This window comes from Prionailurus viverrinus, chromosome B1 (genome assembly GCF_022837055.1).
Source record: "Prionailurus viverrinus isolate Anna chromosome B1, UM_Priviv_1.0, whole genome shotgun sequence".
Lineage (NCBI taxonomy): Eukaryota > Metazoa > Chordata > Mammalia > Carnivora > Felidae > Prionailurus > Prionailurus viverrinus.
Genome location: NC_062564.1, coordinates 6,280,904 through 6,300,534, shown reverse-complemented (window position 1 = coordinate 6,300,534; position 19,631 = coordinate 6,280,904). Strand labels below are relative to the sequence as shown.

Below are 19,631 nucleotides of genomic sequence, written 5' to 3'. Positions count from 1 at the left end.
CGGACAGATGTGAACCAATCCACGCACGGTCAGGACCGAACGTATCACCTGCTGATTTTATTCGATATTTAACATTTGTCTGAATGCACACATACAGTTTTTTTTTTTTTTCTTCTAAGTATGAGGGAGAAAAGGGCCCTTGCTATTACATTATCAGATCAAATCTTAGGGCAAATTTGGCAGAGTCTCCTTATTGTTTCAGAGCCCATCATTGTTTGTCTTCTGGTCTGTCATTCCACGAGTGCCTCAAGCACCTTTAGAAAAATACATATTCTTCCCCTCTAATTTCCTCACCAAACTGCTCACCATTCTCCCTGTCTTTCCTTTATGACCACCTTTCTAAAGCCTTTGCTTGTGACACATTGCACTCCCCTATCCCTCCCAGCAAGTTTTGGAAATCCCCAGTGAAATACAAAGGACATGAAGGGCATTCTGAGCCACACTATGACGTACACAGTGAGTTAAGAGATAAATTTCTCTCGTCTCCAAAAATTGTTATGAAGGAAAAGAGGCTGCTGTTGTACATGCTTGCACAGACCGCCTCTAACAGCACCCTGTCTACTCCAAGGTGCCTCTGAGTTTCTCTCTAGTCATCTCGAGGATGTCAACGCGCAAGACCCATTTCTTTACATGTGAAATGAAAGGGCTGAACCGTAGCACAGTTTAAATTCTCAGAGATCCCTAGGGCAAAAAACATGAATGGGTCAAGGCCCAGGCCCTATCACCACTTCAACCAGAGAATCTGTGCTTACTGGGACAAAGAAAACAAAAGCAATAAAGAAGTGAAACGGTCTAAATGATATGCTCCCCAGAACCCAACATTTCTGCATATTGATGATTTTCCTTATTCCGAGTCTGGTAGCTGCCAGCTCTTTGCTGGATGTGTTAATCAACAACAAGTGTCTCTTCGAGACATGGCTAATCAGTGTGGTATCAGAACGTCTAGGTTTTGCTCTTAGCTTCACACCGAAGTATATGTGGGGGGTGGGGGGGAGTAAAAAAGAGAATATGGCCTGAATGAAAACTTTCATTTTCAAAACTTTGAGAAAATGATTATTTACTAGTATGTTTTATCCTGGGAGCAAAACTACAGACTTTTAAAAATACTACACCTACCATTCTCAATTTTCACTCCCGTATTAGACTATGTAGAATGTTCAGTATACTTCATAAGAGATTAGCCAACATTGTTGACTGTGCTCTTTTTCCAGTAGCTAATGTACGGTGTTTGAACAATCAGTCCTTTTAATTTCACATGCCATGGGTAGGAAAAGGACCCTGCAACAGAAAGTATTGCAAGCATGCACTTTTTTGCAGGCAACTTTTCATTGAAATGTCCCAATATTTTGATGAATGTCTTCAAACCTTAAAACCTGTGACTGATAAACAAAACAAAACAAAACCTATGGTTTTCCCCTTTAGACAGGAATTCAAAAATCTGCTACAAAGAATATGGTGCTATATTTTTGTTGGATGTGCTATATATTGTGTTACATGTTTAAGGAAGACGATAAGAGCGTGCCAACAAGCTCTTAACTCTTTTCACAAAATGTGCAGATAGCGGCTTTAATATAGTGGTAGAGAGCTTCCCACTAAAGTGTTTCTTTAAGAACTGTGAGGGAGTCAGCGAGCGATGCTCCATTTACTGAACTTTCATGGGGTAAAAGTCGTGGATACACAGAGCCCGTAGATATGAAGCAAGCAAGAAGAAAAGCAAAATACTGTAATACCTCTTAATGCTATCTAAACAACTCCAAAAGTCTTCACTGCTAAACTGTTCATAGTCTCTTATTTCCAGGGTTCTTCTTATGCCAATATCAATTATATAGAGTAAAAGCAACATAGTGCAACGCTACGAGCTGTGTTACAAGCACAGCATCACAGAATACGAAAGAAAAATCCAAAATTTTACATTGAGTAGAAAGTTATCAAAACAAGGAGTACTTACTCAGATGGCATGCTTGTCATGACTAATGTTCTTGTTGGCTAGAGATTTCAAAAGAGAAGGAACAAAAAATAGTCAGAAATGTAAAAAACATTTTTTCCCACAGAAATTAACTTTAATACATTTTTTGAAAAGTTACATCACTTAAAAATAAACATTTAAGCATATATCAAAAGAAAAAAACTTTATATTCCTGGAAAAAAAAAAAAACAGCACAAGAGATAGAAAGTCAGTTACTTATCCCCAAATCAATCCAAAATAATCCAGGGCATGAGGTAGAAAAGGAGAGGGGGAGAAAGGCTTCCTTCCAGAAGTCCATTCTACTAGTTAGCTGGCAGACCACCAAAGATGCCATCCTGCTTATAGACGTGCAAGGAGGGCGAGAGTAAGAAAGGCATTTTTTACAGGCCGAAGAGCCATTTTTCCTTGCCTAGGTGGTGCACACACAATAACACTTATGTTCCTGTTGCGCTGGTCAATCAAATGCTTTAACCTCTTGCACAGAGAAGCTCAGATAAAAAGGCATCGCTTATTTATGGGTCAGCATCTGCTATTAACTGGAAGTGTAAAGTTTTTTTTTTTTAATGAGTTTTTAAATACTTTTTTTATTTACATAAGAAAAGCATGCTGACGGCAAAATATATACATATTCAACACTTTGGAAATCAATAGAAACATATCAATATCAATAGAAACATAAATTCCCCAGTAATTCCACCAGTGAGAAAAATGACTATTGTTTAATAATTGGGTATATATTCTGCCAAATGTTCTTTCCGTGGGAGGGTGTGTATATATAATTTTTCAAAAAAACCAAAAATGAACTCACATTATTTATACATTTTTGTAACTGATGTATTTCAAACGCAACCCACTATGTATTGCAACCATGAACTAACCATTGTACACGTACTGTGTCTTGAGGGACCAGGCGAATAAACGAGGAGAAAGAACCAGAGGCATTCAGAGGACCCCGTGTGGACACACACCATGGAGTCAAAGGGGCCTGTACTGTGTGGGTATATCTGGGGAAGGTGGAGGAAGGAGAATGAAGAGATAACCCGGATCACAAAGATACTCGATGGAGAACTCAGAGATGTGGCAGACGTGCTAACTCAGAGATGACTGCAATCTCTTTTCAGTTACCCTTGCAGAATAGTCTATTGTAACTCTCATCTGTTTGGGATACAAAGGGAACCACTGTAGCACAACTTTGTGGGCTGAGTCTGGAGACTCAGAAGCCTCTCTGTGGGTGTCTCTGATCACCAAGGGAGATTCTGGCTGAAACCTAATCACGATCTTCAGTGCTATCCTTGAATGAAAACTATGCAGGCGTAGTGATGTGACCAGCACCAAATAAAATCCAAGAAGCGCCCCTTCCACGGCATCTACTTTCTTCTGTAGAACCATCCAAGCGATGCCAGGAGAGTGTCATCTGTGGGGGGAAGTATCCCAAGGAACGAAGGGGAAGGGAAAAGGAAATCCTCCTGATTTCTACAATGTGAGGCTTCCTCTCCATGGCTTTGCCCTTCTTTACCTGTACTCATTCTCCAGGCGATCTTTCGTACAGCCTCAGGGTTTTACATACTAGCTGCATGCTGGCGGTTCCCAATACTGTATCTCTAGCACAGAACTATTCCCTGATGCCCAGACTCAAATATTCTACCGCCTACATGGGAAGGAAGTTCATCTGGAGGTCCAACAAGGATCTCAGATTTAACATGTCCAAAACTAAGGTATCGTTCCAGCCAGGCAATTAGGCAACAAAAATGAAATAAAATAAAAGACATCCAAATCGGAAAAGAAATAAAGCTATTTCTATTCATAAATGATATAATCTTATATGAGGAAAGCTCTAAAGAACCCAGAAAAACTGTGAGAACTCATAAATGAATCCAGCAAAGATGTACTATAAAAAAATCAGTTGCAAAAATCAGTTTTATTTTTATATATGGATAATGAACACAAAGAAAAGGAAATTAAGAAACAATTTCATTGATAATAGCATCCAAAACAATAAAATACTTGGGAATAAAGTTAATAAAAGAGACACAAAAAAAATGTACTGTGAAAATTTAAAAAACATTGATGAAAGAAATTTCAAAAGACCTAAATACACAGAAAGACATCCTGCAGTCCTGCACAGGAAGACTTAATATTATAAGATGACAAGACTATCTAAAGTAGACTAAACACTTTGTAAAAATGGAAAAACATCCCAAAGTTTATATGGAACTCCAAGAAAATCCAAATAGCCCAAACAATCTGGAAAAAGAAACACAAAGCTAGAAGTCCAACACTTCACAATTTCAAAACTTACTACAAAACTACAGTAATCAAAACTGTATGGTATTGACATGAGAACATATGGATACAGAATTGACAGTCCAGAAATAACTTAAACATCTAAGGTCAAATGATTTAAAAAAAATTTTTTTTAATGTTTGTTTATTTTGGGGGGAGAGAGAGAGAGACAAAATGCAAGCAGGGGAGGGGCAGAGAGAGAGAGAGAGGGAGACACAGACTTCAAAGCAGGCTCCAGGCTCTGAGCTGTCAGCACAGAGCCTGACACGGGGTCTGAACCCATGAACCATGAGATCATGACCAGAGCTGAAGTTGCATGCTCAACCAGGTGCCATTAAGGTCAAGTGATTTTTGACAAAGGTGGCAAGACCATTCATATGTAAAGAACAGTCTCTTCAACAAACGGTGCTGAGAGAACTAGATGACCACATACAAAAGAATGATGTTGGACCTTCACCTTATTTTTTAAAAAAAATTTTTAATGTTTATTTTTTAAGAGAGAGTGATACATAGCATGAGTGAGGGAGGGAGGAGAGAGAGAGGGAGACACAGAATCTGAAGCAGGCTCTAAGCTCTAAGCTGTCAGCACCCGATGCAGGGCTCGAATCCACACACCATGTGTGAAGCTGAAGTCAGACGCTTAACCAACTGAGACACCCAGGCGCCTCTGGACCTTTACCTTATACCACATACAAAAATTAACTCAAAATGGATCAAAAACCTAAATTTAAGAGCTAAAGCTATAAAAAAAAAAAAAAACTCTTAGAAGAAAACAAGGGAAATCTTCATGACACTGGATTTGGCAATAGTTCCTTAAATACGGCACCAAAATCACAGGCAAAATGAAAAAAATAAATTGGACTTCATCAAAATTTAAAACTTTCATGCATCAAAAAACACTATTAAGAGAATGAAAATATAACCCATAGGTAGGAGAAAAAAAATCTGCCAATCCTGTATCTGACAAGGGTTTAATATCCAGAATATATAAAGAACTCCTACAACTCAGCAAATAAAAGGACAAACAACTCATTTTAAAAATGGGAAAATAACATGAATAGACATTTCTTCTAAAGAAGAAAAGCAAATGGACAATGAGCACATGGAAAGATGTTCCACATCACTAATTAGGGAAATCCAAAACAAAATGAGATACCCTTCAGTGAGATACCCCTTCCTGCCTAACTAGGTTGGCTACAATTAAAAAACAAAACAAAACATGAAAAATAACTAAAGTTGACAAAAAGTGATGCCACTATTGTGGAAAACAGTTCAGTGGTTCTCCAAAAAGTTAAACACAGAATTACCATACAATCAACAAATTTACTCCTAGGTATATACCAAAAAGAATTGAAAACATGGACTCAGATGCTTGTGTGAGAATTGTCATTATAACATTATACACAACAACCAAAAGGTGGGTATAGCCTATGTGCTCAACAATCGATGAATGGATAAAGTTAATTTGGTGTTACATGCGGTGCAAATTATTATTCAGCCATAAAAAGTACTGAAGTTCTGATACATACTGTATCATGACTCTTGAAAACATTACACTAATTGAAAAAAAGTCAGACATAAAAGACAAATATTGTATGATTCTACTTATATAAAATATCTAGAATAGGTAACTTAGTTGAGACACAAAGTAGAATAGAGGTTACCAGAGGCCAGGGGGTGGGAGGGAATGGGAAGTTATTGCTTCATGAGTTCAGAGTTTTATTCTGAAGTGAAGAAAATGTTTTGGAAATAGACAGTGATGTTGACTGCACAACACTGAACACAGTCACTGAACTGTACACTTAAACAGGTTAAAAAGGCAAATTTTATATTATATATTTTCTCTCACAATAGCAGAAAACGATTAAATTACTGATCTTCTCTCCCAAGCCCACTCCTTCTATAGCTTCATTGGTTTAATGCTATTTCTACTCCTGCTCAAGTTAAGAACATTTTTATCATCTCTCACTCATCATTATTTTCTCACACCCCACATCCAATCCATTGATTCATCCCATCAATTCAACCGTGCACATGTATCAGAACATGGATACATCTACGCCACTTGAAATATTCCATCATCTCACATGGATTACCATGAAAGCTACTTAAATCATCTCCCAGCTAAAATCCCCCAGTAACTTGAACAGTGACTAGTGGACAGTAAGCACTCAAAATAATACTAGTTTACTATTTATTATAAATAGATGAATATAAAATGGGAAGTAAGTACACACATACTTCATACACATGAATATATGAATATAATCTATTAATCTATTCTATTAATACCACTCAAAAAGGGAAAACCATGGGCATGACCCCTATTAAGTCTGAGTGAAGGAAGGTTGGACAGTTAAGTCAACCATAAGCCTGATAGTACCTTTCACCCTCAGCCAAGGGAGAAAAACAGTTGTATATAAAGAAACTCAAACCCCAGAATAAAAGTCTAAGTGCAGAGAAAAAAATACACAGAAGGCAAAAAACAACAACAACAAAAACAAAACAAACAAAAAAACCCCACAAAAAACTGACTTGTAGATATGTGATATGGAATCTAGAGGATGAAAGGTTCATTTACACAGTCCAGCCACAGAACCTACAAGAGACAAGCTCTCCCTCGTGTACAATGATCACAAGTGCCATGACAGACAGCACATGTTCAGGTTGGTGTAACAAATGGTTCTGGCCTGAAATGCAGCAATGTTATCATTAAGCATATTTACTTATCTGTTCTTATAAATTAGGTATTAGGAAATATATCCAATATAATTCCCTTGATTTAAGGAAAGCTTTTAAGGAAGCTCCTTAAATAACTATATGGATTGGTATCTGCAACTTCTTTAAAGATGAATAACAACATAAGATGGTTAATGGGTGGAGAAATATAATATGATAAAGTAAAAAGAGTTAGTTGCAGAATCAAGGCTGGAGGAAAAACCCTGTGAAATACTTTAAAATGGAACAAAAGATTACCGGGTATCTTTAGGGGACACCTACCTATGAGTTGTTCAGCATACACACCCTTCAGGGTTGTCTGCTTCTATGGGGCTTATGCCTTTCATGGTCTTTGAGCTATTTTACAACTCTATTAGTTGTAGAAAATTGATAGTGATGCAAATATTCTTATCTGTGAAATGCAAATTCCCTCCAGTGGATGCTCAATTGACTTCCCTCTCCCACTCCTGACAAAGCCACTTTGGATCTGTTAACAAAGCCACGTCAGCACTCCTTATGGTCCATTAGCACGTCCGCTCTGTGGATTCTCCTCCAAAGAGGATAAAACAACTTTCCTGTCTCATCATTAACTAATGAGTTAAATAAAATCTTTAACACATATTCATTTTCTGTGAGTGAGAAAGTTATGATGTACCTTTAAGAAGATATCTTTTAACAGTTATGCAGGTTTTCCACCAAGATGCCTAATAGATTCATCTGACAGAAGTAGCTAATCTTCATCACCGGAGAATACTCCACAGGAAGCTTTTAGTCCAGGAACATTTATTATTGGCTTCCAAAGCTGAATGCCAAGTGGCAACAGAACTTTGCTGATTCCCTGTTTCTCTAATTTCAATTTTCCTCTCTACTAGCTTTTGTTTTGTTTTGTTTCATTAAGGAATGTATTATTCTCCATTGGTGGAAGCAACGCTTAGGAATTTCGTTTTATGGTCTACTTAGTGTTCTATATAAATTAATGAATGGATTATAGAGATTTATTCTTTTTTGGTAAGAGACCATAGAGGACTGGGTTTATCAGTCTTTGCTTATTTGCCCATTTTGGAGCTAAAAATCAATTAAGACTTTCATTCCCACAAGGAAGGAGAATAGCTCTTTGAAATCTAGACAGGTTTTAGTATTTCTGTCTTTATTCTTGACCAGTGGCTGAAATTATAACTAACTGAAATATTTTAAGAATTCAAATTCACACAGTTAATATGTTTGGAAATTAGTATTAGTTTAATAAGTTTCACTTAATGAAAACAGTTATGTCTTATCTGAATCATCCATGTTAAGTATAATATAAACATACATTTTATTCTACTTGGGTTTATTTTTCCTAGACTTAGGTTTATTGGTCAGATAAAATAAGATTACTCCTATATAATGCTTAAGATTATAAAAACTACATTTGTGACAAATCATTATTCTAACAAGCTTTTTACATCAATACTAATCGTGTTTAGTAATATGTCATCATGAAGATAATTTCCAGGATCTTTAGTGTTAAATTAATTAAACAAGGAGGCCATTAGACTAAGGTGGCTTTAAAGCTCTAGTAACCTACATAAGCAAACCAGAATGGGAGCCTATAAATGCCTTAAGGCTAAGAAATCAAAACCTAAAAACAACCAATCCGGAAGAGCCAACTAAGTTTTCCCATATAAGACAACCACTTAACTTACAGCCAATGGAATAATTTTCTTGCTTTGATTCCACCTCTTCTTTATAAGTATTTTCCCTAGCTTATGGCAGGGGAGAACCCCTAACCACCTCCAGTTTGGCAGTGCCTGATTCAAATCAAATTTTGCTCAAATAACCTCTTAAAAATTTTAAGGTGCTTCAGTTTATCTTTTAATATTAGGTTAACATAAACCGTGGGCAGATATTAATTTAAAAATTGTTGGAGAACTCAGTAATTTATAAGAGAATACCGAAATACTGATTACTATATGTAGTTCTAATTTTTTATGTATCTTTGCTTATTTTTTTACGTTATACAGAAGCTCTGTCTTTGGGTCGTGCCAATGAACTTGTTCATTTTTGCAACTTTAAAAGGGTGTAAAGGAGACACAGCGGTAGAACGGTGTAATCGATGCCTTGCTGGTCTGCTAACTTGCCTGGGTGAGATGGACATTTCTCAGTTATTCTCCCCAGTTATCTATGAAATAGAATTTGGTTACTTTGGCTAAAAAATATAATTAATATGAATGGTTAAGTTTACACTAAGAGTAATACTGACAAAGGAATACAATCGTGCATATGTCTGTTTTTCAAAAAAAAAAAAGAAGAAGAAGTAATTTTATATCTCTTAAAGCAGTGGTTTTCAAGTTTTATGGTCTCTGGACTCCTTTATACTATTATATAGTTTATATACTTTATACTGTTGGGATTTACTGAGGAACCCAAAGAGCCTTTGTTTATGTGGATTATGGCTATCGATATTTAACCTCATAGAAATTGAAACTGAAAAGCTTTAACAATATTTATTGATGTACTTAAAGATAGCAAGAACGCATTGCCTGTTAACAGAAATAGCATCTCAGTGTTACTATTAAATTGCTGTGACCACATGAACACAGCTCTGTGCTTAATGTGTCAGTCTGCCACAGGATAAGAAAAGGCATATTGAAGAACAAAACTTGGAAAGTTCACTTAACTTGCTTTACTTTATAATACTTGAGTCTGAAGGAAAGCCCAAAATGTGTTACAATTTTAGTCAATCATGCCTGATGTCAACAGGCTGTTTTTTGGTTACTGATTACCCCTTTGCCTATGCAATGTGAATGATCAGTCTTAATTTTCCACATAATCTGCCTAATTAGAGAGCAAAGACTGTGTTGTAACAGAGTAATCGTCTCCCTTTCATGTTGACTGTTTGATGCCAGTGATTAATAAAATAAAGTTTGCTCACTTAGGTTACAGTCTATGCTTATTTTTAAGTGTTTTCTTATCACTTTGATTAAATAACTTATCTGGTATTGGTTCTCGAGCACTCATGATCCTATCTTAAACATTTGTGTGAACCTTGTCCGGTAACTTTTTTCATTTTTGCCTTGGATCTTAAATATATAAAAATAAAACTTTAAGGATATCATTTGCACCTAAAACTATCCTTGAGATTTCTCAAAGAATCCCTGGAAATCAAGAAAATATGTTTTTTTCTTATAAGAGAACTGGGGGGTAACCAGGTTTATTGTGTCACTGTTGTAACGATTCATGTGAAATCAGAAGGGCCACTCAGCCTGTCTAGGTGAACATTTAATAGGTACAATGCTACACATAAAAATATTTCAGAAATCATAGGCTTTGGAGAAAATCCTTGATACTAGTTATTGGCCTTATTGTCCATAATGTTTTTACCTTCAGGGAAAACACTGGCCAGATGGTTGCCCGTGTTGAGTTTTCTTCTATTCGGGGTATTCTAGTCTCTACTATGCTGCTATCAGACAATTGTACAGTGTTGTAATTTGTTATTAAATTGCTAATTTGGGGGTGTCTGGGTGGCTCCGTCAGTTAAGTGTCCGATTTCAGCTCAGGTCATGATCTCGCAGTCTGTGAGTTTGAGCCCCGCGTCGGGCTCTGGGCTGACAGCTCAGAGCCTGGAGCCTGCTTCAGATTCTGTGTATCCCTTTCTCTCTGCCCCTCCCCTGCTCATGCTCTCTCTCTGTCTCAAAAATAAATAAAAACATTTTAAAAAGTTGCTAATTTGGTGAGGGTCTTGTTTCTGTAACTTAAATCTAGCATCTTGTAGACCAATGGCTTTCAACTGGGGATGCAGACTTATCTATGATATATTCTCTAAATAAAAATATAGATGTCCGGGACCTAATTCAGGCTTACTAAATCTCTTGATAATTCTGGCATGTTCTTAGTGTATTTACTGTGTCTCAGGAACATTATACTACACTTTGTTCTAACCAGTTCCTGGATGTCTGAGAGGACACACACCCCAGACCAGCATCCTCAACAGAAATCCCAGGCTTCAAGCAAGGACGAGATGTCCTCCCCATTCCTTTTCTGAGTCTCCCAGACACTGTGTCTGTATCTGCACTCTCTCTCTACGGTCCATAAAGTCTGCTCTCACCTTCTGCTGGCTCACATTTGATTTCTATCCTGTGTGCAGCGGGGACCCTCCTGGCTGGTCCTGTGGGAATCCCTCTGGGTCCTTAGACCGGGCCTGCCTGCAACACTTTCACAAATAAATGCCCTTTTTAATATTTTTTACAGCAAAGATAATACGTACTGACTTCTTTGAAAATTGGTTTAGTCACTTTCCTTAAAGAAATTTTGCTCTTTGACAAAGCAGGAAAGAACATCCAATGGAAAAAAGACAGCCTCTTTAACAAATGGTGCTGGGAGAACTGGACAGCAACATGCAGAAGGTTGAAACTAGACCACTTTCTCACACCATTCACAAAAATAAACTCAAAATGGATAAAGGACCTAAATGTGAGACAGGAAACCATCAAAACCTTAGAGGAGAAAGCAGGAAAAGACCTCTCTGACCTCAGCCGTAGCAATCTCTTACTCGACACATCCCCAAAGGCAAGGGAATTAAAAGCAAAAGTGAATTACTGGGACCTTATGAAGATAAAAAGCTTCTGCACAGCCAAGGAAACAACCAACAAAACTAAAAGGCAACCAACGGAATGGGAAAAGATATTCGCAAATGACATATCGGACAAAGGGCTAGTATCCAAAATCTATAAAGAGCTCACCAAACTCCACACCCGAAAAACAAATAACCCAGTGAAGAAATGGGCAGAAAACATGAATAGACACTTCTCTAAAGAAGACATCCGGATGGCCAACAGGCACATGAAAAGATGTTCAGCGTCGCTCCTTATCAGGGAAATACAAATCAAAACCACACTCAGGTATCACCTCACGCCAGTCAGAGTGGCCAAAATGAACAAATCAGGAGACTATAGATGCTGGAGAGGATGTGGAGAAACGGGAACCCTCTTGCACTGTTGGTGGGAATGCAAATTGGTGCAGCCGCTCTGGAAAGCAGTGTGGAGGTTCCTCAGAAAATTAAAAATAGACCTACCCTATGACCCAGCAATAGCACTGCTAGGAATTTATCCAAGGGATACAGGAGTACTGATGCATAGGGGCACTTGTACCCCAATGTTCATAGCAGCACTCTCAACAATAGCCAAATTATGGAAAGAGCCTAAATGTCCATCAACTGATGAATGGATAAAGAAATTGTGGTTTATATACACAATGGAATATTACGTGGCAATGAGAAAAAATGAAATATGGCCTTTCGTAGCAACGTGGATGGAACTGGAGAGTGTGATGCTAAGTGAAATAAGCCATACAGAGAAAGACAGATACCATATGGTTTCACTCTTATGTGGATCCTGAGAAACTTCACAGGAACCCATGGGGGAGGGGAAGGAAAAAAAAAAAAAAAAAGAGGTTAGAATGGGAGAGAGCCAAAGCATAAGAGACTTAAAAACTGAGAACAAACTGAGGGTTGATGGGGGGTGGGAGGGAGGAGAGGGTGGGTGATGGGTATTGAGGAGGGCACCTTTTGGGATGAGCACTGGGTGTTGTATGGAAACCAATTTGTCAATAAATTTCATAAAAAAAAAAAAAAAAAAAAAGAAATTTTGCTTAATATTTTGGTAATCATTTTATTATTCTGTTTCACTTGCCATAAAACAACCAGATTTTCCTGTCAGTAACATTACTCTTACATCACATCAGACTCTTCACATTTGAAAATTATGAGCAATAACTCAACATCAGCAATTTTAAGCCTACACATAGTTTTGTTTTCCCCTGATGCTCACTGAATGGCTCTGTAAAAAGTTAGTGGCAGAACTTGAGACCCCAACACAGAACTTCTCAGAACCCTATGGAAAAAGAAGATACCAAGTAATTCAACTACTGATGCTTCACAGAATAAACGGGCTTCTCATGACGTCACAACATTGCTTAGTTAGCTCTGAGACCAGACTTATCAGGCTAGTCAGGATTCCCAGACCTCTGTGTGTTCAACAGCAGACAGCTTTTAAGAGGCAAACTCAAGGTCCCACAGAACAGAACTAACTACCTAGGACTAAATGAGTGGATGAGAGAAACTTCGTGTGCTTGGTGACTTAGAATATTGTTATATTGCTTTAATGTTCTGTTTTATGAATAAAGAAGCCCCTTCCCTTCCTTCTTAAGCTACCTGTAATTCAGAAGAATATAGTAGGCAATGCTTTTGCAAACTGTAATAAAATAATGCCTGATTTTCAAAGATTGCCTCAAAATTTGGAACCTTCTACTAAGTCCCTTTGCTTTCCATGGCAATACAGTTTTAGAATATGTTTTCCATCTTACCAGAATATAAGTGGAAACCCTGGTTATGAAACCGGGCCTTGCCTACAATGTCATATTTGACAATGATGCTCTGTCAGGTCTGGCTAGCCTCTGTGAAGGAGCTAAGACTGGCTTTACACAGGGAGTCAATGCCCACAAAGACCTCCTGGGCAAACTGTCCTGGAACTGGCTTAGAGTCCCAGCCTCACAGATGCTGTGGAAGGTCTCTTCCTGAAAGAGCAAGGCCCTTAGGAAACATCAAGGACATCAAGAAGAGAAATCCACCTAAATTTACGGGTACTGTGGACAAAATTTGGTGGAGAGTTGTCTTGGTATTTAACCTTGGGATAGCAAATAACAGAGGGAAACAAAGACCAATCTGAAATCACTTACGAAAATGTTCAGACAGAAGTTGATTTTATTTGTTCAATATAACGTGGTTCTAGATTTAAAAAAAAATTTTTTTTTAACATTTATTTATTTTTGAGAGACAGAGAGAGACAGAGCATGAACAGGGGAGGAGCAGAGAGAGAGCGAGACACAGAATCTGAAGTAGGCTCCAGGCTCCAAGCTGTCAGCACAAAGCCCGATGTGGGGCTCGAACTCACAAATTGCAAGATCATGACCTAGGCCGAAGTCGGACACTTAACCAACTGAGCCATCCAGGCACCCCATCGTGGTTCTAGATTTTAGAAAGCATCCCCCAGAAGGCCAACAAACACTCTTGCTGCCCCCGTGTAAATACTGGTTGAGATCAGGGGTGCCTGGGTGGCTCATTTGGTTAAGCTTCCGACTCTTGGTTTCAGCTCAGGTCTTGATCTCACGGTTCGGTTCGTGAGATTGATCCCTGCATCCAGCTCTGCACTGACAGAGTGAAGCCTGCTTAGGATTCTCTTCTTGCTCTCTCCCTACCCCTCCACCACTTGCATGCCTGTGCACACACTCAATCCCTCTCTCTCAAAATAATACCATGCTTTAAAAGTGTCCATAATAAATTTTTTAAAATATTATTCTGGTCCATATTTAACTGGCAAGGCACACAAGAACCAGCAGGAGAACAACTCAAATCAAGGTACTTTATAAGGTCTTTCTTGTTCTGTGGAGCTGAAAAAGCATCCAGATATATGAAAGCCAGCTATTTTTCAACTTCTTACAAGGCTACTACTGGAAAATCCATAGAATGTTTTTTAAGAATCAATTATGCAAAAAGAGTATGTGAAGTACAAGAAATAGGATCAGCTGTAATTCAGGACCTCTTCCTGCAGCTCACTTGCTGCTGTCTCCATCCCTGACAGGGCGCCTGGCCTGCCCTTACCTCATGGGTCTTGTCTAAGACATGAGATAATGAAGTACTCACAGGGTTGCCACACGGTTAATAATTCTGTCGAAAGTAACTATTAATGCTAGCAGTTCTGTAAGTTATAACCTTCACAGTATGTCATTTCGTGAGAATACAAACCATTTCTCAAACCATTTATTGATGTAACCTTGGCTACGTGCCCCGTTGCGCCGATGGTAATCAAAGCAGGGAGAAAGTCCGGCACCATCTTCTCTTCCATGATGGTAACCTGATGCTCCAACCTGCCCCACCCCCTTCCCCCACCATCAAGTCTCTATGGAAGGTGATATTCTCGGTGTACAAATCTAATGAGAATCAGTAAGCCTTTGTTTACCATCATTGGAAAAGACCAGCTAACATTTATTAGAACCAACCACATTCAGTGTTGAAAAATTATCTAACGATTCTTTACAACTGAGACCTGCATTTACCTGTCCTGTAAGATGCATCCCTATTCTATGACAAGTTGATTCCCCAGGACAAAGTTGAACTTCACCTGTGCCCTGTGCCCCAGAACACAGCACAGGTTAAAAAATCTTCCCACCCTTTTGTGTTCGGAAAAAATCATAACACAAAGGACCACCCTTTTCTCTCATGCTACAAGACGGGGCTGTTAAAAAGAAGACCACAGGCCCAAAATGGCATCACTTGAGTCAGGCCAAATCACCAAACCACACTAATAATACTCAACCTAACAGCAATTTCAGCCTCCCCCAGAAATGCAGTGTTAACCATCTGTCAGGAATTTTCTGACCAGCATGGGTGAGGTAATCTGCCAGTGAGCCTTCTCTATACCTGGAAGGGAGAAGGTTATCTGCAGAAGGTGATCTTGCCTGAAGCAATTGTTTCTTTAGTTTTGCCAGTAACTTCTTTGCCCTACAATCCTTCTTATAAAAACTTTCCATTTTGTTCAACTCCTTGGTGGCTCCATCTTCTTGCCAGATGCTGCTGGATTCAGGAAAGCCCATCAGATCTTCAATATTACTCAGCTGAATTTTGTTTTTTAACAGGATGCACCACAACGCTTCCTCAGAGACTCAAATAAGAACCTTGCCATCCTCATCATGATGACCATAAGACTTGCTAATGGCTCCCCAGTTCACCTGCACGTGTAAAACCCTGGGCCTCTTCCTCTTCTTTGTGACACTGTCATTAATGAAGATAGCCCCTATAACAACAGTCTGAATACAAGTATCTTTCTAAATGTTTATTTATTTATTTTGAGAGAGAGAGCGAGAGAATGGACACATGCACATGGGAGAGGGGCAAAGAAAGAGGGAGAGAGAGAATCCCAAGCAGATTCCCCACTGTCGGCACAGAACCCAACATGGGGCTCGATCCCATGAACCGTGAGATCATGACCTGAGCCAAAATCAAGAGTCGGATGCTTAGCCGACTGAGTGTCCCTCAATACAAAGATTTTAATTGTCTTGTGCATTTTGTTTTTCACAGTTTTGGTGTCTGGCTCAGATGGGATTGTTCCTGCTTCTTCCCCTGTGCACCATTCCTGACGGTGATCTATGCACCCAACAGTGAGTCCAGCGCCTGATTCCGTGCTCCAGACTTTTGATACCACAGTGAGAACTTGATTTTGATTCTGAGTATTTACTTGATTTCTAGTGCTAGCTTCCCTTATTTATTTTAAAATTCTATTTATTTATTTGGAAAGAAAGAGAGAGAGCATATGCAAGGGAAGGGCAGAGAGGGAGAGGGAGAGGGAGAGGGAGAGGGCGAATCCCAAGCAGGCTCCCTGCTATCAATGCAGAGCCCAACTCGGGGCTCAAACTCACAAACCATGAGATCATGAGATCATGACCTGAACCGAAATCAAGAGTCCAACTCTTCACAAGTGAATTCGATAACTGAAACTAAATGCCCTGAGTCTCCGTGCATATATACATGTCATTCAGAAAGGCCATTATCACACATTTGACATAAGCATCATGAAATGGTGTTACCAAATGAGATTATAAAATTTCTTAAGGAAGCTATATTGTGACTGGCTTAGGAAGAAGGACTTGTCAATTGAACATTCCTAAAATCTCCAGAAATTAAGGAAATTGAACTCCCAGTATTTTCAACAATTAAAATAAAAATTATTCTCCTAGAAATCCAAATGTTTTAAGAATTCAAGTTCACATATTTTGGTAAATCTCTGGCAAACGATGCTGGCTGAATATTTTTGCTTTATTAAAAACAGCTATCTCTTCTCTGAGTTACCAGACAGAAGTATAGTAAAATAGTACATTTTTATTCTTCTTGTGCATGTCCTCCTAATCTTATGCAGACGTAGTGATTGAGTAAGCATTATTTTCTACATGATGTTTAAGATTATGAAAAATGTAAATTTGTATTTAACCAAAATGAATCATTATTTTGACAAGTTTTACTTTAACAGCGACTGTGTTTTACCATTATTAAATCTTTAAGATAATATCCAAGACATTTAGGTAACTTAAAACCTTCATCTGATGCTAAACTGAGTTAATTAATGGATATTCATTAATCATTGCTCAGTAAGAAAGAATACAGAAATTCTAATAACTAAGCTTAATTTTAAGGTTATATGCTTTTGATTCTTATTTTTATATGCTATAGAGACAATGAAATACATAAAAATGCTGATGTGTGATGCTGTACATTTACCCATCCCCAGTTTTCCCAGTGGTTACTTTAGTAAATAACTTCAGTAACTAATTTTATAAGTTAGTCACTTTTTTGGGGCACCTGGGTGGCTGTCGGTTAAGCGTCTAACTATTGATTTCGGCTCAGGTCATGATCTCACAACTGTGAGATGGAACCCGTGTTGGGTTCTATGCTAAGCATGGATCCTGCTTGGGATTCTCTCCCCCCACCTCCCTCTGCCTGCCCCCACTTCATTTGCACACGTGCACTCTTCACTTCCTCCCTCAGTAATTAAATAAATAAATGTCTTAAAAAAAAAGTAGTTATTTTAGTTAGAAGTTAAAATTAATATGTGGTTTATACTAAGTAGCAATACTTTTAAAGAAATACAACTGTGTACGTACTTCTAGAGCTCGAGCCCCACGTTGGGCTCTGGGCTGACAGGGCAGAGCTTGCCTGAGATATTCTCTCTCTCTCTCTCTCTCTCTCTCTCCTTCTCCCTCTCCCCTCCCCCCGCCCCCGTCCACTTGCATCCACATTCTCTGTCTCTCACAAAATACATACATAAACATTTAAAAATAAAATAAAATGTAAAGTGTTATTCATTCATTCATTTTTCTGTGTAATTTGTTTACATAACAAAAATTCCGTGTTTTACCAAAATCACCTTCTATGGTTTATGTTGACTTTATTGCTTCCTTGTGTATTTAAGAAATCAAGTCATTTAAGAAAAAGGTGAGGCATTTTAAAGTTACATGATTTCTGTGTTTACTCGTAAAATCTTTTCTTGTCACTTTGATCAATTAAGTAAGTAATCAAGTATTGTTTCTAAGTAACCTCCGGTCCTACCTTAATCAAGTGCTCAAAATTTCCTGACAGCTTTTGTTATTTTGCCTTCCTCAAAATCAAATCCAAAAGCTGTCTGAGATTTCCCAGATACACCTGGAAAATCACAAAGATTTTTTTCTTCCACCACATGAAGACGTGCTAGAAATCATTAGGTCAATGTGATACGTTACTATCGATGAGTTGTCAATAGACTTGTCAAATCAGAATCGACACTCAGTCTTCCTCGGGTTCCACTTGTGTGAGTAAAGCGTTATAAACACACAGATTTTTAGGTCTGACTCTGGACCCAGCAAATCTCTTGACAATCCTGACATATTTTTGGTCTACTCCATTTACATAATTAGGATATCCATGGTGTATCTTCAGATTATTTCGTTATACCTGAAGGGTTTTTTTTTTTTTTCTGTAAAGATTATGTTCTTCCATTTTTATAATCACACATAATGTCCACTGTTCTCTGAAGGCAGGGCTAGCCATTATGCCTACAGATGTTGACCGTGCTGTTTCTGGTGGCCTTCATCTTGCATACAACAATGTTCCCAATCAGCTGCGTTATTCCACTCTCGTCAGACCTTTTACTTTTGAGAGTTACCAGTAATAAGTTAGCCACGGCCATTTAGAATCTTTGTCACCTGCACATTATTTCAGTCTGATGCTTCCTGATCAGCACTTGCAATCACCTAGAGGCCAGAGTGATTTGTCTTCAAAAGAAAGACCCTCTTACAGGCCATGGAAAAGGAATATGCCAAATAGTTTGGACACAGTCTTCTGATGGTGTCTTTTAAACAATGCTGAGACCCTGCCAGGGGATTGAGTCAGGAATTCCAGAATTCTAGTGGGGAAGCAGATGGCTTCATGAGACTACTAACCCAAGACCAAGCAAAGTGAGAATGAATTCCATAGGCCTAAATGAACTACTGAAGAGGGGTTGTGGCTTTTATTTGGAGTATTTTACTGTTCTATTCTCTGAATACAAGGAAGTCCCAGCTCTTCTTACACTGTATCTTACAACAGTTCGGTCAACGAAGCTTTTGCAACAAGAAAGGATCCATTTAGAAACGGTATCTGAGTCTCCCTGCCTGACCCCTCGAGAATTTGGGAACTCAATATTTAGCGTTCTTACTTTCAGAGCAGTATAATTATTTGCCTAGGTTCAAAAAGGATCTGTCTTCCTTGTTACCAGGACAGAACTGAAAAAAACTGTAGATGCAACCATGGCCTCGACTGGAAGACCCCATTTGAGTATACTCTTCAGTGAATCAGTAATGAGCAGACACTTCTAAGGAACTAGGGTGGACTTGATGGCACCAGTGCTTGCCAAAGTCCTCTTGGGAAAACCAGCCTGTCCCTGGCTTCCGGGGTTCCTGACTTACTTATCAGCAAGAGCGACCACTTCGTAGCAGGCCCAGGAACTAGAGGATATGCTGGGGACCTCAGGAGGAAAGAATTTACCCAAATGTATAGATACTTAAGGTGAAATCTGAGCGCAAGCTCTTGGCTTCTTAGCCCCAAGAGGCTTTTAAATGTGCA

The 19,631-nt window shown here is 38.6% G+C and overlaps 1 protein-coding gene across 8 annotated transcripts in view; it reads right to left on the bottom strand.

Moving 5' to 3' along the window:
• The window catches only part of MCPH1 (microcephalin 1), a 276,612-nt gene that overhangs the window by 168,288 nt on the left and 88,693 nt on the right, over positions 1–19,631 (bottom strand). For all 8 annotated transcript variants that reach the window (XM_047855480.1, XM_047855479.1, XM_047855484.1 and 5 more), the window contains one exon: positions 1,949–1,986. In XM_047855480.1, coding sequence (XP_047711436.1) covers positions 1,949–1,986 — 38 coding nt within the window. The remainder of the gene's footprint in view (positions 1–1,948; positions 1,987–19,631) is intronic.